Source organism: Epargyreus clarus, unplaced genomic scaffold (genome assembly GCF_041222505.1).
Source record: "Epargyreus clarus isolate Ecla_fem2 unplaced genomic scaffold, WU_Ecla_fem_2.2 ptg000034l, whole genome shotgun sequence".
NCBI classification, from domain to species: Eukaryota; Metazoa; Arthropoda; class Insecta; order Lepidoptera; family Hesperiidae; genus Epargyreus; species Epargyreus clarus.
The window spans coordinates 5,028,441-5,052,159 of record NW_027332239.1 but is presented as its reverse complement, the minus strand read 5'-3'; the positions used below and the strand labels follow the sequence as shown (position 1 = coordinate 5,052,159).

General features: G+C 43.3%; 2 protein-coding genes across 5 annotated transcripts in view; both read right to left on the bottom strand.

The window, feature by feature from the left end:
* Positions 1-23,719, bottom strand: part of LOC140756006 (uncharacterized) — a 115,707-nt gene that overhangs the window by 59,795 nt on the left and 32,193 nt on the right. The gene's annotated exons all lie outside the window — the stretch shown is intronic.
* Positions 9,436-13,200, bottom strand: LOC140756130 (uncharacterized). The gene has a single exon (XM_073091567.1). The coding sequence runs from the start codon at positions 13,105-13,107 to the stop codon at positions 9,436-9,438; it is 3,672 nt and encodes a 1,223-aa protein (XP_072947668.1). The 5' UTR covers positions 13,108-13,200.

The window sequence follows — 23,719 nt, the reverse complement described above, 5'->3', positions numbered from 1 at the left end:
TTATTTTTAAAACAACGTTTTAGATGCAATGAAATACAACGGTATTTGCGGATCCACCTCACTTTTACCTTTGTGCTTATTTGAGTTTCAAATGCTATTTGTTCAGTTTGCTCGTATAAATATCATACTTTAATTTTTCTTAAACGTGTAGGGGTTCGGTTTTACAAAAATGGTTTTATTTGAACATCGAGATTAAAACGTGACCGCACACTTGCTAGTCACCGAGAGAGAGAGCGGGGGTGAGGCGCGAGACGCGGATGGAAGGCCAGCGCGTGGGCAGGGAGCGCTCCCATTAGTCGTTATTACGCGCGAAGTTTAAAAATACGGAAGGAAGCACAGATTATACAAGAAAAATAGGGAAGGGCGCGCTACACTCTCCTCCTCCAAGTCACAATATCGCCCCGATAGTGAGTTGGTAAACTCTACGAGCGACCTTTTCTACCACCTTTGGGAGGCCGGCCTCGTAAGCGGCGAGGTTGGACAGGCTCAATAGTGTCAACGCGTTTAGTAATCAAAGCAGTCAAATCTGAAGTATGGAATCGGCCTAACAAACGACCCTGATCATCAGCTATATCATAAGTTGTAGGGCTAGCAATATGCTTAATGACATACGGTCCGTCTCTCTGCGGCATAAACTTTTTGGTCAATCCCTTAGATGCTTTACTAAGAGCATGAGTGGTCAATAATACCTGATCACCTACCTCGAAACCTGGGGCAGCACGCCGTGAGGCATCCGCATACTCCTTTCTGAGATCTTGACGTTTTTCTACCCGATCTCGTATTTCATGCAGGGTATTAATGAATTTAAACAAATATGGGGTCACCTGAGGCACGTAAGTCTCCTTATCAAGAATTGCGCGCAAATCATGCTGAGCGTCAAAAGGAGTACGCATTTCACGTCCAAACATCATGTAAGACGGGGTAAGCCCTGTAGTCGAACATGTAGCAGTGTTAAGAGCGAAACGTACCTGAGGTAAGAACTGAGGCCAGATACGGTGTTCATTCTTGACCAGTATTGACAATTGAATCTTAAGGTCTCGATTCTTCCTTTCAGCTGGATTGGCCTCTGGGTGATAGAGCGGAATTAGATTCTGCTTTATACCAAATAAGAACATGCACTGCTGCATAACAGCAGATATAAATTGTACCCCATTGTCAGAAATGACCCGTCTAGGGAAACCATATCGAAGGAAATACTCTTCAAGCATGATCTTTGCACATACTTCAGCCGTGGCATCTTTGACAGCATACAAGTCCACCCATCTCGTAGCAGTATCCTCCACCAGGAACACCCATTTCTCCCCGGTTTCAGCTTCTGGTAGAGGGCCAAACAAGTCCACAGCAAGTACTTCACCCCTCTGTTGAAGTATGGGGGTTTGCAGAAGGCCTGCAGGCTTCTGATTGGAGTATTTGTATCTTTGACATTCAATACAGCTTCTGAGGTATTCCGTAACATATTTACGCATATTCGTGAAATAGTAGCGTTGTCGGATTCTGTCAAGGGTGCGGTCAACACCTTGGTGACCAGCAGTAGGTGAGTTGTGGAACTCTTCCATGACATCATTTACCATAGATACAGGTAACACAAGCAAGGGCTCTTCAGATTCTGAATCTGGTGCATAACGGTAGAGAACGCCCTGATCCATGTGGTAGCCACGCTCCAACCAGCGATTGGGAGTTAAGGAGTCCGTGGTATCTTCTATATCCTTTATAATCTTACTAACCTCAGGATCATCAAGCTGTGCAGAACGAAGTTCAGCAGGGCTTTTACGGGGTAAGTCCAAAATTACAGAACAGATTCCACAACTATCACTATTTTCTTCATTGCAGAATGGACGACTGAGAGTATCAGCGATCACATTAACCCTTCCAGGTGAGTACTCATATTTTATGTCAAAAGCTTGTAATTTCAGGGCCCAGCGCATCAGTCTCCCACTGGGTGACTTAAGTGTCAGTAACCACCTGAGTGGTTGGTGATCACTCCTTACTATAACAGCATGCCCTTCAATGTATGGTCGGTACTTCTCTACAGCCCAGACAACAGCGAGAGCCTCTCGTTCTGTAGTACTATATCTTCGTTCAGCAGGGGTCAGCAAACGACTAGCATACTCGATGGGGTGCTCGTCGTGGCCTTCTCCCTGTAGTAGCACTGCACCCAATGCATAGTTACTAGCATCGGTATGTATAACAAAAGGCTTACTATGATCTGCTTGTACAAGGACAGGTGCTGTAGTTAACTTTTCTTTTAATTCAATGAACGCTTTCCGTTGCTCTGCATCCCAAATCCAAGGTTGGTTTTTCTTGGTAAGCTTGGTGAGCGGTTGGGCTATTTGAGAGAATCCAGGAACAAACTTCCTAAACCAGGCACAGGTTTGGAGAAACGTCCTCAAATGTTTGAGGTTGGTGGGCTCACTAAGTTTCTGAATAGCAGCCACCTTGGCATCATCAGGCATTATGCCTTTAGGCGTAATTAGATGGCCTAGATACTTAATTTGACCACAGGCAAAGTTGCACTTTTCTCTGTTGGCCCGCAGCCCAAAGACGCGGAGCCGCTTAAAGACTGCTTCTAGGTCCTTCAGGTGCTGATGAAATTGCCCATCCGAGAGTACCAAAAGGTCATCTAAATAAACTAGTAAGGTAATGTTCTTCAAAGTGCTTCCAGAGCGAAACCGATCCATTAATCTCTGGAAGGTGGCTGGGGCATTCTTAAGCCCAAACGGCATGCGAATAAAGCGATATGTTCCAAAAGGAGAAATAAATGCAGTTTTATCCCTGTCAGCAGGTGAGACACTTACTTGCCAATAACCTGATCTGAGATCAATAGAGCTCATATATCCTCCCCGCTTAGTAGCATGAAGCAGGTCTTCAATGACAGGCAATGGGTAGGTATCACTTTTAGTAATTGCATTAAGGCGTCTATAATCAACACAAAATCGATACGTACCATCTTTTTTGGGAACAAGCAGTGCAGGCGCTGCCCATGCAGACTCACACTCCTCAATTACTCCATCTTTCAACATTTTGTTGATCTCTGCTTCCATAGTCGCCTTCTTAGCAGGTGTAAGGCGATACGGTGGCACAGCAATGGGGAAATGACTTCCAGTGTCAATGTTATGCTCTGCAAAAGGAGTAGCCCCTCCTCCTAGACTGAAGACATCCGCATGTTGCTGGAGGAAAGTGGTAAGTTGCTGGCGTTGATCACTGGTAAGCATTAAGCCTTCATCAGCCCTTAATGACACAGACGATACTGCACATAAATTGCATCGACCCATCTGTTCATCCTCGTACTCAAGCGGGTAAGTCTGCGTGCATCCAAAGAAATGCCAAGAAGAAGCAGCAAAATTAATTACCATACCTGCAGCACTCAGGAAGTCGATGCCCAGAAGTGTCTCGTTATTGTCAGCATCCGGGAAAATCATGAAATTCACCTCAACTCGTCTATGTGTAGAGATGACAACATCTACACGAGCCATCAATACCTCCCGCATATGAACAACGCCATCTGCTAACTTCACACTAACCTGTTTAGATTCAAAGTGAAGATTGTTTTGCTTAAAAATTTCATAAAGCTTATGCCCTGCTACCGAGCATCTAGCAGCAGTGTCAATTAAAGCCATGCCTCGAAGACCAAGGATCTTAATACTAAGAACCGGCCTTTGCATTGACGAGCGTGCAGAAGTTGTCCCCATTACATGAGACGCAGAGAGAGCGACCGCAGGTGTAGCATTAGTATGTGCATCAGCAGGGGGAAAACAAACCGCAGGCATGCTAAGCTGATCAGCGTCAGAATGACAGGACTTATGATATTGACCGATCACAGGTGCTTTTACCCTATCAGGTGAATTTACTAGCCTATCACAGCTATTAAAAGGACCTATTTGAAAACTGTCCGATGAGTTACCAATAGTTACATAATTTTGTTCAACATTTAAAGACTCCGGACATAATGGTTGAGTTATTGAATCGTTATTGATCTCAGAATTCACCCCACAGTTACTGTATTCATTTGAATGACAGTTACATTTTACCTGATTTTTACAATTACAATCAAAACTATCTCTAGGAATTATTTTATCATGAGGCTGTGTGCACTGAATGTCCAACAATGTACTGTCATTATTAAAATTAAGTGTATGAGGTGTATATTCACATTGAAACTCATCAGGTTGATAATTGTGACTTGTAGCGGATGAGGATGTAAAAAGCATATTGTTATTGGAACTTACCAAATCTGGTGAATGCGATTCAATAGCGTTAATAGCAGAAAATGATAGCTTGTTATTACATACGGAACACTGCGACCTCACCACTCCTCTCGCTCCACAACCGTAACAATAAATACTAGAAGCATTGTTATTGTCATTAGCACTAGCACTGTTATTATGACACTTAGCAAGCTTTTTACATTCCATGCGATCGTGTCCGTATTGCTTGCAATAAACACAACGGAGTTTCGCGGTATTTGAACGAGGCGTCGTGGTCATAGCTGGCGGGACGTTCTCCGGCGACGACGTAGTGGCGCGGCGCAGCAGCGGGCGTTGCACGTGATCGCTAACTGCGCGAACGCTGCGCGTTGAAGTGGCCTCGGCTTCGCTTTGGGATTCTTCGACGTAGTGCGCGAGGCGAAGTAAACCCGAGAAGTCACTGAATTCCTCCCTTCTTAGTCTTTGACGAATACGATGGTGTAATAGGCTAAATACCATATCGATTCTGGCTTTCTCCGAGATATCTTCTGACGGAATCCTTGATAACAGAGCACGGCATCTAGCCACAAATACTCCCGTTTTCTCATTTCCTTGGCTATGTGAAAATAATTCCTTGTAGACACGATAAGGTGGCCTTCTGTCACCGTAGGTAGCTTGCAACAAATTAATAGCATCATCCCATGACTCGATTTCATTTTTCACACCACGATACCATATGGCGGCGTTATTAGTGAGTACCATTGAAAGCCCCCTGAGGGCATTTTCATCGGAGACATTTGCGCAGTCCCTGTAACTTTGAATGGCGTCGATGAATACTTCGACGGACTCGCCGGCGTCACCGCTAAAGCGGGCGGTGCAATGGGTAAACGTTCCCGGGCTGACGGTCGGTGTCGATGTTGTATTGTGAGGCGACGCACGTTCCAACACTGTATCTAACAGGCGGGCGAAAGCTTCAGTTTGGGATTGCTGTATAGCGGCCATCATGGCCGTCATTTGGCTCGTCGAAAATCTGGGGTCTTCTATGGGCACTTCGTCCACATCGCTGTCGCTGTGAGGTTGATCCTTACGCGTACGCGGCATTGTGGATATATATACTATACGCCAGACGTTGGGACGCTACTTGTAGGGGTTCGGTTTTACAAAAATGGTTTTATTTGAACATCGAGATTAAAACGTGACCGCACACTTGCTAGTCACCGAGAGAGAGAGCGGGGGTGAGGCGCGAGACGCGGATGGAAGGCCAGCGCGTGGGCAGGGAGCGCTCCCATTGGTCGTTATTACGCGCGAAGTTTAAAAATACGGAAGGAAGCACAGATTATACAAGAAAAATAGGGAAGGGCGCGCTACAAACGTTTATTGCTTTTGTTTGCAATAATTATATTTTTAGTTTTCTTTAACAGAACTAAAAAGTTTAATTTAATTTTAAGTTAAAATTTAAAACGCGTTTCATACTTGAATTAAGATACACGCTAATATAACTATCTTGAAACATAGAACAAATAGATGTTAATAGAATAATAAAAAATCGACATCTAAAAAAATTAAGTAATGACGCCTTTTCACTCTCACAATTTGATCGAATACACCTCATGGTAAAATTCTTAAAACCGTACTCCTCCGAAACGGCTTTACCGATTTTCACAAAATTTTATATGCATATTCAGTAGGTCTGAGAATGGGCTACTATCTATTTTTCCTACCTCTAAGTGATAAGGGTTGTTCACCCTTAACATTTTTTATTTATATGTCAACATAACGTTTGCCGGGTCAGCTAGTATACATACATAAAAACGCTGAAAACCTTACCCTCCGCAATCGCTTAAAAACTAAAACACGTCACACTATTTTGACGTGTGGATTCTCCGAAAACATTAACCCTTTGTTGGTTACCTTATCCACACTACTCTAACAATCTAGCTGTAACCTACAGTTAAATAGAATTTACTATGTATCCACGACGGTTCAGGATATATTATAACGTGTTGAGGGGTATATTATGGTGTAATGTTGGCTGCGTAGGAAGGAAGGGATGGTGGCCGACAATCTATTGTAGTAAGTACGCTCGATGACCTAGATACAGGCTATTTGTATGAACATTCAATGTAAACGTATTTGTGGCTATGATTCTAGTTTATTTCAACCCTGATGGTTACTCCATTGAAATGTTACATGAACTATGCATTTTTTAGAGGACGCAATTTTATTTTTGGGACATGTGTTGGGGGTCAATAGAAGCTTAACATCAAGTTTGTGGGGGGTTAAAACCCATAAATAACTTTGAATACTTTTCTCTCGCTAGGTTCCCTCAAATAAATGGAACCATCACAAGTCACGTCTATAAAATAAAAAAAAACATGCATGAATAATGTATTTATATCATGTATCTGTTCTGTATTACCCATCAGCGCCGCTAACAAAGCTCGCAGTCGAAAGGCGAAGACAGCCGATACCCTACATAGCCGCTATGAGAACGTGAATAACCAACCATGTACCCCGGCGGCCATCTTGAAAAAGGGGTGAAAACACTTTTCTCGCGATATCTTGGAAACTCGGAAACAAATATAATATTCTGTCCTTAAATTGTAACAATTCAATGGACTAGCTATGAAGATACCTTATATTTGTGATTAATACGCACATATACGCGTATATGAGTTTGCGTGTGTGTGCGTTTTTATAAGCGCGCCCGAAGATAGGGAAAACTTTCTACTGAAGTAACAAATGAGCATGCACTCACACTGATAGCAAGTGGCCACTGCCGCCCGTGGACATGTGTGTAATGTCATAAATGTGTATAATGTCAGTTTGAAGGTGGTAGAACCCTCTGTGGTTCGACTCTGGCGGCACCACCGCCGCACCTATTTCTACCTAATAACAGCAGTGTTAGGCGCTGCTGTGTTCCGGTTTGAAGGGTGTGATAAGGGAGACAAACTTTTCCGAGGCGTTCCAGCTTAGTCCTCAGGGGTAGCGGCGCATCTGTGCCCGACCTCATGTAGGAATATCTAATCCTATCTGGGGTTGATTACAGATGTCCATGGGCGGCAGTAGCCACTTACCATCAGGTGGACTGCATACTCGTCTGCTACTCCAATATAAAAAAAAACCCCCTAAAACTGATCAATTATATTATAGGTTACCACTTCTAATTGCTGGGCCTCATACTTAAGACCGCCGGTCTTCACACCCTTCCACCGTAACGCAAGAATTGTTTTACGTTAAAAGTAGACGATGGGGGCATACCTTTCCGGTCAAACTATGCTGGTTCTATCTGTATGTAAACTTAATATGAAACCTAAGTAGGTATGTAGTTGAAATTTCTAGTAAAAGTTGTACAAAAGCGCACATTCAAGTCATTCTAAATTATATATTAAATTGGTGGCCCGATGCTTACCTATATAGCCTTAAAATGTCTTATAAACTCCTTCACGATTTTTATTTTCTCTCCCAAGAACCTTAAATATTTTTAGGGGTAAGGACCCTATGTCATCTCCCTTTGTAGTCTAATTGGAGGGTGAACATTATCATGACTATTTTTATTTAAGCCTGTGCTCTTAATATAGGACAGGACAGTCTCTGAGCGGTTATAAAGAAGACATTTATGTTTAGTGTTATTTTACAGTCATTTTGAATTTCAGTCTCTACTATTTAAGCAATTATAATTTATATTACAATTGACAATTATGTACTAGAACTGCCTGTATCGTTGGCTTCTTTATACTTACTGTATTTACACTCAGACCTACTGCATAAATAAACTCAACACTAATATGTCTGACTGGCCAGGGATCGAACCTGAAACTTTTTGCGTGTTAGATAAGGATTGTGATCGCTCGGCTACATGGATCGAAACATTATCTACTCTACTGATCACTTAGATGTCTGTTCTGATTTTAGATGTCTAATCGGGAATCGAATTCAAAAACCTTCTGTATGTAGTGATCAAGAAACAAAACTAAATTGAAAAATCATATTCCTTAAACAATCTTGATTTAACTAAGGTATCCCAGCATCGTGTGCTGTCATCATTATTCACGTTCTCATGCCGGCTATGTAGGGTATCGGCTGTCTTCGCCTTCCGACTTCGAGCTTTGTTAGCGGCGCTGATGGGTAATACAGATATAGATACATATATCATCTAATATAAATACATTGTTCATGCAAGTTTTATTATTTTATAGACTAGTTGTTGTCGCGGGGCGCTGTGTTCGGCGGTGTGGTGGTATGCCACGCCGCCACCTAACCTGCGACCGTATTGGGGTGCGGGCGTGATGTTGTACGGACGGCCTTCTTCCGTCCGGCGCCGGAAGCCCGCTCGTAGTGGTAGTCGTCGCGTCGGGGAGTTGCGCCTGTCCCGTGCCGTAGAGAGGGTAGGTGCGGGAAAGGGGTGACGTGCAATAGAAACAATAATTGACGTGCAATAGAAACAAGAGTGTAGGCCAGCCAAAGCCTCTTCCCTATCCCGACCTGACCCCTACTTCCTCTTCTTAAACAGGAACGCTTCCTTCTTCAGATTTCTTCCTTCTTCCCAGGAGTCTTCTTCTTCCCCAGGAGTCTTCTTCTTCTTCAGGAGTCTTCTTCTTCTTCAGGAGTCTTCTTCGTATTCTTCTCTGCTGAGACCATGCTTAAGCCGGAAAACTGGTTTTCTGAGCTACCCCAGAGCAATACCGTAAAGAGAGCCGCGCTTTTTTAGGCCCATTTTCGTGTCATTTTCACTTTGGCTGACCTAGTTTTCACCCTTTCTTTATTAATTTCCCAAAATTTACACATATGTATTATACATCGTTGGAATCCTCATAATTAGCCCTATCTAGCTACATAAGTTACATTTCCATCCCTAAATTAGTTACGAAGTTATTCCCGAAAATATTCCAAAAATGTACAAGTTACGTAATTTTACATGTCAATAATCCTAATTATCTCGAAATTATCATAATTGATTCTTACTAATCTTACATCAATATGAAGCTAGAAACATATTCTAGGAGATAACATAAACATTAAAAACATAAAACATGTATAAATCTCAAAATCTTAACCTACAATATCATTTTCATAAAAATTCGTAAAACCTCTAATAAAATGCTACAAATGCGACCGATAGCGCCATCTACCGTGTCTTATCCTAAAACTTAAAACTTACGTAATATAATTTTCTTATTAAACCGATATAAACATATTCAGTCAGACTTAAAACACAAGTTGATTACAATTATTCATAAAATATCGTTAGTCAGTCGCCGACATCCTCCCCCTCGTGCGTAGCACCAACTCCTGGCCCGGCGACTCCATGCTCGTGGCTCGACGTGACGACCGCCTCCCCGCAGTCTGGCTCGCTGGTCGACGCTCCACCGCCTGTGTCGTCGACCGCTTGCTCTTCATCACGTCGTGCTGGTACCAGTAGCACCAACTTGGAGCTGGGACGTTTCAACACGCCCCCCGTAGTGCGCACCTCCAGTACCCTGGTGCGACCGTCGGGCCCAGGGAAGGTTCGGACCACCTCACCCCTCGGCCAGGCTCCTCGTGGCAGCGTGGAGTCCACTATTAGGACCGTGTCTCCACACTGCAAGTCCCTTGTGGCAGCTCTCGCGTCGACTCTTCTCGGGATCAGAGTTGGAAGATACTCTTTCACCCATCTGCTCCAGAAGTGGTCGGCTAGTCGCTGCGCTGTCCTCCATGTGCGCCGGCCGGTGAGGTCTTCGTCGGTGAATGTTCCCAATCTTGTGCCGCAGGATCTCCCAATTAAGAAGTGATTGGGAGTGAGGGCACCTTCTTCGTTGTCTTCGTCGGCTTCGATAAGAGGTCTTGAGTTCACCAGGTGCTCCGCCTCCAATAGCAGAGTGTGCAGGACTTCTTCCTTGGGATGCCTTTCCTTGAGGGTGACCGCCAAGGCCGTTTTGATGGAACGGACCAGGCGCTCCCATGCCCCGCCCATGTTCGGAGCCCCAGGTGGTATGAATTTCCACCTGATGCTCATCCGCTCGGCTGTGGTGATGAGGTCTTCTTTGTTGAGGCTGGCGAGGGCTTCTTGAAGTTCCTTGTTGGCCCCCACGAAGTTGGTGCCGTTGTCGCTGAAGATCGTCTTCGGCATCCCCCTTCTTGCTGCCATTCTTCGTAGCGCCAGGATCATGGAGTCCGTTGACAGAGATGCTGCCAGTTCCACGTGGACGGCTCTGGTTGTGAGGCACGTAAACAGAGCGCCCCACCTCTTCTCATGACGCCGACCCACCGTGATGCTCATGGGCCCGAAGTAGTCCACGGCGGTGCATGTGAACGGCGGTTCCCCATGTCGTAACCGTTCCAGCGGGAGATTCCCCATCGGCTGGAGTCGTGGCGTGCCGCGGTACACCTTGCACCACTGACACCGATGAACCGTCGCCCTCACCGCAGACCGTAGTCCCAGGATCCAGTAGCGCTGCCTCAACTCGTTGATCACCGTCGCGTGGTTACCATGGTTAAATTCTTCATGGTAGTACGCGATGAGCAGTCTGGTGATGTGGTGCTTGCTGTCTAACACCACAGGTTTCTTATCTTGCCGAGTGTGTCTTGCCGCGTCGATTCTTCCTCGGAGTCGTAGTAGTCCATCTTCCATGACGACATCCAATTTCTTAAGCCTGCTATTCTTCTCGAATGGCTTCATCTTCTTGACGCAGCGTACTTCATCTTGGAAGCTCTCTTCTTGGCTTCTTCGTAATAGGATCTTTTCGGCTTTTTTTATTTGGTCGGGTTCGAGGGGAATGAATCTTCTTTCTTGGGTGTTCTTCTTCACGGGCTTCATTGCTACCTTGGCTTTCTTCTTATTTCTTTTCCAGGTAGGATCTTGATGCTTAGACTTACGGGACACGTTCACTGCGTGTTTCTTCTTTCGGCACAGGTCGACGAACTGAAGTACCCTTGCGGTTGCTCTCACTAGTCGAGTCCAACTGGAGAACTTGACTGGGTTCGGAGTTGGATGCCGATCAACGGGCTTCGTTGCCCCCACTGTTGACCTCTCCTTCTCTTCTGCCGTGAGCTCCGCCTTGAAGGTACGTGGTTTTGGCCAATCTTCCTCCTCTTGTGCCAGGAACGAAGGTCCATTGAACCATCTGTGTCCGCTCCCGAAGTCCTTGGGCACGTCCCTCGTTGCGTCGTTACTATCGAGATTCATAACCCGACTTTCATAATCCTGCTTCAGTGCCAGATCCCCATCCAGTTTCTTTTCGATGTTCCTTAACCGGTTTTCTGCTTGCTTGTAATTGTCAGGCATTTTCCCTTCCTTGTTTCTCCATAGCAAGCTGGTCTCGAAGCGCCCATTGTCCAGTCTCTTTGCCTTTTTTTCTAAAATTGCCAGAGCCCTTTCTTCTATGTCTGTGGTCGGTCGACGTGGCTGGATCCCCAACGATTCCACGGCGAAATGTTCCTTGATGACCTTTTCTAAATCCTCCTCTTTAGAAGACACGTGCGCGCAGGTTACGAAGTTCACAGGTCTTGATGATGCTCCATCGGACCCGTGTAGCACCCACCCTAGGTAGGTCAATGATGCTACGGGTTGACCTCTTTTCCCCTTGCGTGTGGCTCTGGACACGATGAGCTCCCAATTGTCTTGTCCGATTAACAACTTGGGTGACTCTTCTTCATAATACAATTGCTTCGACATTGGCTTGAGATGAGCGCATTCTCCGATCCTTCTTATTTCCAATCTCTGAGGCGTCAGGTTGAGGTCGTCTATCGTACGGGCCCCAGAGATGGTTCTCTTCTTGGTCTGGTGCATTCCCTTCAATCTGACGTTGACCTTCATTGAGTCTTGCTTGGAGATGGTCTTCCCACCTACTGTCTCCAAGGTGAGTGCTTCCACGGGTCCTTTGAGGCCGATTTGTCTTGCAACCGCAGAGTCGAGAAGCGTGACAGTTGACCCCTCGTCCAGTAACGCCAGGATCCGGGCAGTTCCCTTCGGTCCATATAGCTCAACAGGAACCATCTTCAAATATGCCTTCGCTGTCCTTGCAGTGTTCACCGGGAGCATGACGTTATTCGCAATTTCTTTCTTCTCTTCGGGCTTCGGGTGATCCCATCGTTCTTCATGAAGCACGAAGTGATGCCACCGCTTACATGTCTTGCACGGTGGACGCCGACATGTTTCTTTCCGATGTCGTCCTTGAAGACACTTGAAACACATCTTCGACTTGGTAGCGACGTCCCACCGTTCCTTTATTGGCAGCTGTAGAAATTTGCGACATTCGAAGAGGTGATGCTCGTACTGGCAATGTGGACAGGTCTTCTTTTCTTCTACTTGTTCGGACGTGGTGTTCGCGAATTGACGTCTGGGAGGCTGGCGCGGCTGCTGCGTAGTCTCCTGCGTCGCGTATGGTCCACACCGGTCCGCTTCCCTGTTGAGGAACTTCATTAAATGTACCAGGTCTGGATCTTGATCTTCTGCGTCGGCGGCGAAGTCATACCACCGATACTGCAATACCGCCGGCATCTTGCTCACGATAATCCTTACCATTTCCGGTGAGTGTAGATACTGCGGTCTTCTTAGCCCCCGTATTGTCGCGACGGTGTTGTTCACTCGACTGGCGAACACGCAGATGTCGCGCGCATTTTCGTTGATCCTAGGAAGATTCTTTACCTTTTCCAGTTCCATCAGGATCAGGGCTTCGGGTCTTCCGAACCTTCGACGAAGAGCTTCTATTACTTCTTCAGGAGGGCACTCTGAATATAATAGGCTTTTGATAGCCTCCCTTGCCGTGCCCTTAATTGACCGCCGCAGCCGCGCCATATTCTGTGATTCCGTAAAAAGCGGTGCGGTGTCCTCATATACCGTCCTGAAGGCGATCCATTCTTCGCTTCTTCCATCGAAGTCGGGTAATTCATGTACGTAGTTAGGTTGCGATGCATTCCTCGGAGCAACACTAATGGCCTTCATGATGGCCTCAGCCAATTCCTTGGTCCCGTTGCTTGAAGGTTCCGCTTGGTCTTCAGGCTTGACGATAGTGACTGGAGGTTGACTGGCTCGCCCCTCCCCGGACGCCCCCAGTCGGTGCCCCTCCCCGGACACCTCCCCCTGATGCCCCTCCCCGGACATCCTCTCCACCGTCGACTGCACCCATGTGTGGATGTTCGCGTTATGCGACCAGTCTTCATCCTCGACCTCGGACTCTTCATTCTCCACCTGGACCAGCTCCCACTGCGCCTTGGCGAGTTCTGCAGCTGCTTTTGCTTCTTTCAGCTGTCGGCGCGCCAATTCCAGCTTGGCTTCCATCTCCCGACGTTTCGTCGACTTCACCGACCGCGTTTTCCGGGTTCCAGCTGTTGCAGCAGTTGGAGCAGCTGGAACACCTGGAGCAGCTGGAACAGTTGCCAAGGTGCCTGAAGTGACTCTAGACTCATATGTTGTAAGCGTACCCTCAGTTGCGGTGCCCGATGTCCCCGAAGAGTCAGTTGTCCCCTGCGCGCTTTCCGTGGCGCGGGGCGCAGTCGACTGGTTCGGCGGCGAGGTTCCCCTCTGGCTCCGTGTGATCGGCATGGCGGCGTCAGTAACCCGACGATATGACGACTAGCACGATGATCCGGCTCGAAGGCCAGCTGTTGTCGCGGGGCGCTGTGTTCGGCGGTGTGGTGGTATGCCACGCCGCCACCTAACCTGCGACCGTATTGGGGTGCGGGCGTGATGTTGTACGGACGGCCTTCTTCCGTCCGGCGCCGGAAGCCCGCTCGTAGTGGTAGTCGTCGCGTCGGGGAGTTGCGCCTGTCCCGTGCCGTAGAGAGGGTAGGTGCGGGAAAGGGGTGACGTGCAATAGAAACAATAATTGACGTGCAATAGAAACAAGAGTGTAGGCCAGCCAAAGCCTCTTCCCTATCCCGACCTGACCCCTACTTCCTCTTCTTAAACAGGAACGCTTCCTTCTTCAGATTTCTTCCTTCTTCCCAGGAGTCTTCTTCTTCCCCAGGAGTCTTCTTCTTCTTCAGGAGTCTTCTTCTTCTTCAGGAGTCTTCTTCGTATTCTTCTCTGCTGAGACCATGCTTAAGCAAAGTGGGCGTCCTACTCTGTGGCCTGAGGGGGGCCTCCAGGAGTGGGGTATACGGGTCTCGAGGTCTCCCTCTTTACCCGGGCAATTCTCAAGGGGTCGACTGCCCCCGGTGCTATGTTTCGCCGTTAGGCGAGCTTACGGAAATAATTGTGGGGGGGGGGGGGGGGTGGAGTGTCTTCGCGCTGCCCCGAGTGAGGGTTGACGGACTCCCCTGGATGGTCTGGGGATCCTAGCCCATGAGCTCCCTAGGGAGCGGGCGCCCGTCAGGAGGACGAGCGTGAAGCGGCGCGATGCCCCTCAGGTGGGAGTGTGGGCCGTTGTCGGCTTTCGCGAACATTCGCACCGACATCGTCCTCACGAACTCCTCTATGGTCGGAACCCTGAGGTCACGCGCCACCACATCGTTCCGCACGTAGCGACCGGCGCCCACGATAGCACGTAGGGCCTGGTTCTGCTGCGCTTGGATGCGTTTGCGGTTCGACTTGGCCACCAACGCGTACCATGCAGGCGCCGCGTAGGTTAACCGGGATCGGATGTACGTCTTGTACACCCTTAGTTTGGTGGATGTCGGCAGCTGAGATGACAACACCGGTCGGAGCATCGCCCGTGCAGCACGGGCCTGGTGAATGACGTGGTTCACCTGAGGCACCATGTGCAGCGAGCGATCGATGTGACATCCCAGGTACCTAACCGTGGGCTGCCAAGCTACTTCCCGATCACGGAAACGTAGCGGCGACGGCATAGCACGGTGTCGGCTGAACAGTGTTGCGACCGTCTTACCGACGTTGACGGTCAGCTTCCACTTGTCCAGCCACTCGGGTAGCAAGTCGAGCAGCCGCTGCATCCTCGCGACCGCCAACTCGGGACTGCGCGAAGTGGTAAAGTAGGCGCTGTCGTCCGCAAACAGCGCAAGAACGGCATCGTGCTCCCACTCTTTGAGGTGACCCTCTAGAGTGGGGATGTCGTTGGTATAGAGGGAGTAGAGGAGCGGCGAGAGGCAGCTGCCCTGCGGGACTCCTGCACGAATGGGGCGGGGGTCGGAATCGTAGCCCTCTACCGACACGAAGAACTGCCGCCCATCAAGAAACGACGCTACTAGCCTACACAATAGCGCCGACACCGGCGACTCCAACAATTTGAAGACGAGGCCAGCATGCCATACACGGTCGAAGGCCTTCTCGATATCGAGAAAGACCCCAACAGTGCATCGCCCGCGATTGGTCTCGTCTGCCAAGTGGTGGAGTACCCGTGTCAGTTGCAGCGTAGTCGAGTGGCCCGCACGGAAACCGAACTGTTCGTCCCTTACAGCAAGTGACCGCGACAGTCGTTTCAATGCGAGCCTCTCGAAGAGCTTTGCTATGGTAGGTAGTAGCGTGATGGGTCGGTAGCTTTCCGGGAGACGTCTGTCTTTCCCCGGCTTCGGGAGGACTATGACCTTCCCCAACTTCCAGATGGTAGGGAAGTGGCCCGTGCGGAGGACACCGTTAAAGAGCCTGGTCATAGCGACCAAGGCTCCCCTGGGCAGCATCCTCAGCGCTAAGTTGGGGATCCCGTCGGGGCCTGGCGCCTTGCGCTTATGTAAGCGCGCGGCGACCTTCCGCGTCTCCGAGGGCGAGATGAACTCCAATCCCTGGGGTGGCGGTGTCGGGCGTCCGACGAAGTCCTCAACCCACGCCTCCACTACCTCGTGGTGTTCTTCGACAGCGCCTACGGGGTTTGAGAATTGCTAATGCTTAAGCCGGAAAACTGGTTTTCTGAGCTACCCCAGAGCAATACCGTAAAGAGAGCCGCGCTTTTTTAGGCCCATTTTCGTGTCATTTTCACTTTGGCTGACCTAGTTTTCACCCTTTCTTTATTAATTTCCCAAAATTTACACATATGTATTATACATCGTTGGAATCCTCATAATTAGCCCTATCTAGCTACATAAGTTACATTTCCATCCCTAAATTAGTTACGAAGTTATTCCCGAAAATATTCCAAAAATGTACAAGTTACGTAATTTTACATGTCAATAATCCTAATTATCTCGAAATTATCATAATTGATTCTTACTAATCTTACATCAATATGAAGCTAGAAACATATTCTAGGAGATAACATAAACATTAAAAACATAAAACATGTATAAATCTCAAAATCTTAACCTACAATATCATTTTCATAAAAATTCGTAAAACCTCTAATAAAATGCTACAAATGCGACCGATAGCGCCATCTACCGTGTCTTATCCTAAAACTTAAAACTTACGTAATATAATTTTCTTATTAAACCGATATAAACATATTCAGTCAGACTTAAAACACAAGTTGATTACAATTATTCATAAAATATCGTTAGTCAGTCGCCGACACTAGTGATGGTTGCATTTATTTGAGAGAACCTAGCGAGAAAAAAGTATTCAACGATGTCTATGGGTTTTAAAAAAGCTGAAAAATCTCCGGTACATTAGGTACATAGGTACATTGCTTTACATAAGTATTTATTCGTTGCATAAGGAACTCCTCTTTCCTAAAGCCAGCTTTTAAAAAGAAGATTTCCTTTTACACCATTTTGACAAAGTTCCATGACTTTAGCGGCAATACAACTTTTGCCTATACAATATTTTTACAGGCACGATCCTTATTTGCGGGATTGTGTTATAGTCAAATCACATTGATTCAAGTTTAGATCACATAGTACCACAAATGTCACCTAATTTTTTCAATGTCTTTTGTAATGAAAGTGTGATAAATAAGGGAATAAAGATGTATTATGGTAAATGTTCATGATTATGGAAGGATATAGTATTTTGGTATCCTCTCTCTCCGATTAGCGTCTCTGACCGTTTTAACTATACCTATTTTATCTATAAGTATACCTATACAATTATAGGGGAATATTATCTTTGGTAAACAGCAAGCGTCTGAAGCTATATAATATAGGAAATGAAATACTTTTGCGATGTAATGAACATTACCAAGATTCACAAAAATCTGAATCAATGTCAAAGAAAGACAAATATCCTAAATGTTTACGTTATTATACTTATTATATTTTTTTTAACAAAAAAGGTTTTATTCTGTCCTTTTAGCTCGGCGATAATGAGTCTGACATCGCTTCTTCTACTTTGCGCGTCTCGATTCGAGGGCAAATATTTGTGTCAAAGTAAATATTTGTATTTATCTTGGATGTGTGGAGGGTGTTGGTGTGAGGCCGATGCTCGTTACGAACTATGTTGTTGTAAGTACCGACTACTGGTGATTGGTCCGCCTTGAGGATTTCTAATTTTGGCTTATAGGGTTCTGAAGCCAAAGGGTAAAAACGGTACCCTATTACTAAGACTTCGCTGTCTGTCCATCTGTCCGTCTGTCACAGGGCTGTATCTCCGGAACCGTAATAGATTGACACAATAATTTTTTACAGAGGATGTATAACAGTGGTTGCTATAAGAACAAATACTAAAAATAAAATAAAGTTGAATATTAAAGAGGGTCTCTATACAACAAACCGGTATTTTTCGGCGTTTTTCGATCTAACTGTTAAATCGCACTAGGAAAACGGGTGAAATTTTTACAATCAATTTACTACTATAACTGGTATTATAATAAATACAAATAACAAACATAAAATATATTTTAACATAGTTATTTTAATTTTATTAATAATATTATACGTTGTTTATGTATCATTCATCATCACCTGAACGCCATCTATTGTCGTGTCATATAACTAAGTTTTGTTAAAAATAATAAAAGGAATAAAAATAAGTAAAAAATAATTAACATTTGGTGGTACGGAAGCCTCCATGTGCGAGTTCGATTCGTACTTGGCGAATTATATATTAAATGACAAGGATAAGATGACTTTGGGTGTATGGATTCCTTCTGATGTTTAGGTGCTTTCCATACTGGATTTAGAATGAAGTAACTAAATTTATCATGGATTGAGATCCACACCAAACGTATACGCTAAATTTTTATTTAGCTCAATCGATTGGGGTTAACTAGTCAAAAATTTATTTGCACCCTCACGTAAATAGGTACTAACAAGGCAATTGAAATAAAAGCTAGTATTGACGAAGACTACGTGAAAAAATGAGCCGTCACGGGACGCCTGGCAGATGTGAAACATCGACATTATTTTGTAAAAGTAATATGCAGAAAAGAACATATTGTGATAGGAACTAAATATGTCATAATGATAAAATAAAATATTACGATTTTTTTCCAGATAACGAAGACTATTTATTGAATTCGATTGCGCATGGCGACGCGTCGCCACACCGTACACACTACTGCATATAGACCGTATATATATACCATCGTATAGCGTGCGTCGCCACGCCAGAAATCGGTTTTACGTGCGGCTATAGATGTTTCACATCAAAAAATAGTGAAAAGAGAAGACCATACAATTACTTCACTATCGTGTATAAGTAGGTACTCAAGAAAGAATTTCTCTTCGGCAGGTAAAACATTTTTAGAGGCCAAATCTATAGAAACGTAAATGCTTTTAGGATAGCAATCGTAAAATTCCCAAAGCACTATCGTGACAAGGTGAACATAATAAATTCTATTTGGCATTCGTCGATTTTTTATGTCAGTCTGAAGAATACGACTTGTATGTGCCATGTTCAATGTTCATATTACGTATGCAAGCTCTTGTGTAACTAATGGTTTTCGATACAAGTATACACTGACGTACACTGCGTATAGTATATGTATAGTATTTTATATAATCTAGAATTAGGAGATCATGCTTACGATGAGACGGTAGGTGACCACTGCCGCCTATAGGCATATGTCATCAATCTCAGATAAGATTTAAGTCCTGCCTGAAGTCAACCACAGATGCGTTGCTACCCTTGTGGGTAATAATAATAATAGTAATAAGTTTGAACGCTTAGGGTTAGTCCTAGTACCTATGTCTCTTTTATAACATCAAAGCAGAACACCAGATCACAGACCACACACAGACCAGACCACAACGATTGTGACCATCGTCTTACTGACCATAATATAAAAAAAAAACAAATTCTGGAATAATGTTGACAAGAAACATACGAAGGTATCGCAAGGAATACGTACAAAATAATATAAGAAAACTTGAAAATTTCAATTTTATTTTACAACAGTTAAGACTACTCCAATACTTTACTCATTCGAGCGCTTCGTTCCTACAAAGGGTCGTAACACGAAAAAAACATTTTACAAAATCTGAGCGCCAAGTTTGCAAGAGAAACTTCCTTTAAAATTTTATGAGTGAGCCATATGGTAGCATAACTTTACCGATTTAAGCAAAACTTCGTAGTTTGCTCTCAAAGGAGGTTTGACCGTGCTCCAGTTAAGATATTTGACATTAAGAATTTTGCAAAGGATTCACAGTTTTACAAAAAGTTTCCTTGAATATTCAATGCCTATTACGTTTATCACACGAAGATGTTACTAATAAGCAAAGTTGTATTAAGTCTAAAGGACTTATTAGTTTGTCATAATTTTAAATGTTACGTAAAATTTTGGGATCACTTAGATCCCAAATTTTAATTTTAAAATGGTAATGAGGTAGACTGAACGCTTGCTTGCTATTTTTTGCAAAAAGTTCAGTGTACCTCATATTTAAGTGACCACCGTCACTTATGGACGTCAATATTCAATCTGAGTAAGGATTGTAGTACCACTTAAGGTAAGCTCTGAAGCTTAATCATCTGAATGTGTTCAGATGCTACCCTCGAAGACTTAGTTGGAATGCCTCGAGTATATATTATCTTGTTTAACCAAAACATAACATCGGTTAATACTGTTTTTATGAGGAAGAAATATGGGTAGCGGTTAGTGCCTGCAGTGTAAATTACGAATGGTTCTACTTCTTACAAATGCATGTGTTTCCTGACCACTAAAATCATTACAAAATCGATTTGCAACATGATTACGGATTTTTCAACCATATTTAATTTTACTAAATTACCTTACTTACCCACTTGCCACTGGAGTGATAGCCTAGTGGTTAAGAAACTCGACCTCTCGCTCGAGGGGTCCGAGGTTCAAATCCCAGGCTCGCACCTCTGATTTTTCGAAGTTATGTGCGTATTAGAAATTAATTATCACTTGCTTAAACGGTGAAGGGAGACATCGTGAGGAAACCTGCATACCTGAGAAATCTTGAAAAAAAAAAAAAAAAAAGTTTTCAAAGGTATGTGAAGCCTACCAATACGCACTTGGCCAGCGCGGTGGACATTGGCCTAATCCTTCTCACTCTGAGAGGAGACCCGTGCCCAGCAGTGGGACAGTAATGGGTTGATGACCCACTTGCTTTATTTATATTTAGTTTTAGTAGGTACTTCATATTTCACGTACTGTTCATTATGTATATTATAAGCGATATCGAAGAAATTTGTAAGGGCTTCCTAATCAGACATAATTTGTCAAAATCTTTTCTTAGAAACACTTGGTTTCAGAGAGAGATTGATTCTTGAAAGTCTATAAGTAGCTACCCCAAATGTTATCGCACAAAATTAACATGTAACTTTGTGATTTCTATAGAAATATACTCCACGTAGATTTTTTAATATATTTTGATCAAACTGAAGGAAAAACTTCCTTTTTATAATATTAGTCTTAAAAAGCGTGTTGATAAAAGTAACTTGTTCTTACTTTGAGACCTAAGGAGTCGTGCTCAACAATAAGACATATTAAAATCTTCGTCAACCCCTCATGATCACACTGTTGGGCATGGGTCTTTCAGTGTGGGAGGGGCTCAGGCCATCGTTCGCTCTGGCCAAGTGCCAATTGGTAGACGTATATGTATAACATCAAGGTGTCTTTGATAACATTATTTAATCTCAGACATATAGTCAGAAAAAACATCGTAACAAAACCTACTCGTGATTATGAAATTCTTACCCACACAGCTTTGAAAAGTTGTTTGGTATTTGAACCTCGGACCCCCGATCAAGAGTCTGACTTACAACCACTTGGCTATACTGCTTCCATATATGACAACAACGACATATCCGAGGTAACGATGAAATTACATTTTCCATAAACAAATAAGTGTCACCATATTTATCTATTCCTGAAATGGTAATTATAATGACACATTACAGCCAACGTACACAAGAGGACAACATTTTTTAATTCCGTTGTTTATCGCAGTTGTCATTCACACGAGCCCTATCTAAACATTTGCCCGATGAATATGTACAGGACAAACATACGGTAACACGTTTTGTTACAAAGTCAGCTGTAGAAATTATTTTTCGCAACTACTTTTAAGCTTTTATTTGCAACTTCACGTAGCTAAAACATAACGTGCTATACTTTTACTACTTGAACAAAAGAAACATTGAAAACCTTTTCTTCTGTATTTTACGCGACTGTAAATTAATATCGTTTTTATAAGATCGGAGTAATAAGCGAGGATGCAGTCCAACTGGGGGTAAGTGGTCGCTGCCGCTCATGGACATCTGTTACTGAATCCATGTAGACAAGGGTTCTATCAGAAGTCTTCCGGAATTACATAGGCGTTGCCACTGAGAGCAAAGTCAGTCGACGTTACTCCCTTTTATTGAAACCCAAGAACTGGTTCCCGATGGAAGTATGTAGTTGTAACGATGGTATCTCACCAGTAGAACAATATACTCGTTCGTTCGTTAAAAAAATACATGCAACAACCTTGTAAGAAATCTGTCAAAATTTTGCACACAAAATAATTTATAAAAAATACTTGAACATAAATCAAATAAATAAATAAATAAATGAAATATACGAGTGTCTGTGCACATCAAAATAATACCAGGACATTTATAACATTTTAGTTTGATTAAAACACACTGTAGCTTAGATGTAGCATTTAATATTTGCTTTAGAAAGAATAGAGGAAATTGTTTACTGATATTATGAGATCTACGCCGCACACAACTTTAATTTTTCAAATGGATTTAGAAATTGTCTCTTTTATCTATATTTCTGAAACACTTTTTTTATAAAATTGAGTAACGAATAAAAATGAAATCGTTGATTGTTACAATATAATTGATATGCTAATTATGTAACTTTTTATCAAATCGTAATGAAAGAAAATTTCATTAACAAAATGTATAAGGTATTTTGTATAAAACTTTTGAACCTTTAGACCAAAACACGTAAGTATAAAATAAATATTAAATTAGTTTTGCTAACGACAAAATAATGCATTTTATGAACGAAATTTTTTATTCTATTCTTGATTCTAGACTAAAATTATCGCATTATTACATTTTAATTATTACATTTTACTATTTTACAGGTACTTACGATATGCAGGTTTAAATGGACTTGAACCTTGTTCTTCGCAGAAAATATGTCTTTTGTACTCATAATATCATGAATGCTTATAAATTAATTACATATATACGTTCGAGAAATGTGACCCTCCATAGTCGAGTAAAAATACAAATACTAATTAAATGTATTCTACCTTTTATTTCATTTATTTATAAACAGAGCTGCGGTAAAAAACGAATGAATCAATGAATCATAAAGTTTGAGTCTTCGTACTTGAAACGCCAAAATGTCGACAAAGAACTCATTTCTGTCGATTGGGTCGTAATACCGATATTTGAGGGAAGCTATAGAAATGAGTAAGTCGTAATTATTATTGATTCTACCTCCAAAGGTTACGAAATGAGATGTAATGTGCTTAATTGGGAATTTTGATTTATTTAATGAATCTATTCGTTAGTACATGTAACAGTATATCTGTAGGTGAAATGGTGAATGATGTTTTCTTCAGCTCAACTTTACTTAATTAACCTTACGTACTGTAATCGCTTTCGCGTAGAGATACATACTCGTAAGTAGACTTTAAATGGTGGTGAAATTATTAACGACTTCATACAAACAAGAAACCATATTTTAAGATTCAAGAAAGGGTTACAAGATCGCGTTACAAGGTAATATCGCGATATATTTCTCGGTGGTGGTGAAACAGAACCCTTAAGTTTAACCGTTCTTTCATTTCTGTTCCACGTTTGTTGTTTTTCTATGTAACTTAAAGGTTTTTATTAGAAACCAGCTTTCTGAGAAAAAAACCGTGACATTGTCCTTACTGGTTACTTAGAAACTATGTCATCGTACGGACAAATATTTTAACACCTTTAAACCAAAAACCTTTTGTCAACTCATTACTGTCATATAATAGACTTTAGTCCACCGAGCTGGTCAGGTAACAATTGGTGAACTTCAGATATGTTTGAGAACTTATTTTAATAACTATTAGGCGTATAGGTTTCCTCACAATGTTTTCCTTCAACATTATAGCAATATAATTAATTTCTCATACGTAAATATTTTCTTTAAATCAAAAATATCTGATATTTGAAGCTCAGATCTCTTGAGGGTCGAATTTCGACTACAAAGCTACTTCCCTTATAATCTAAGACCTACATTTCCTAATGTTTACTAAATAAGCACTCGAGAAATAACAAAGTAAATTCATTCGGTTCCCTTATATTATTCCATTTCAAAACTCAATTTACAATCAGAAAT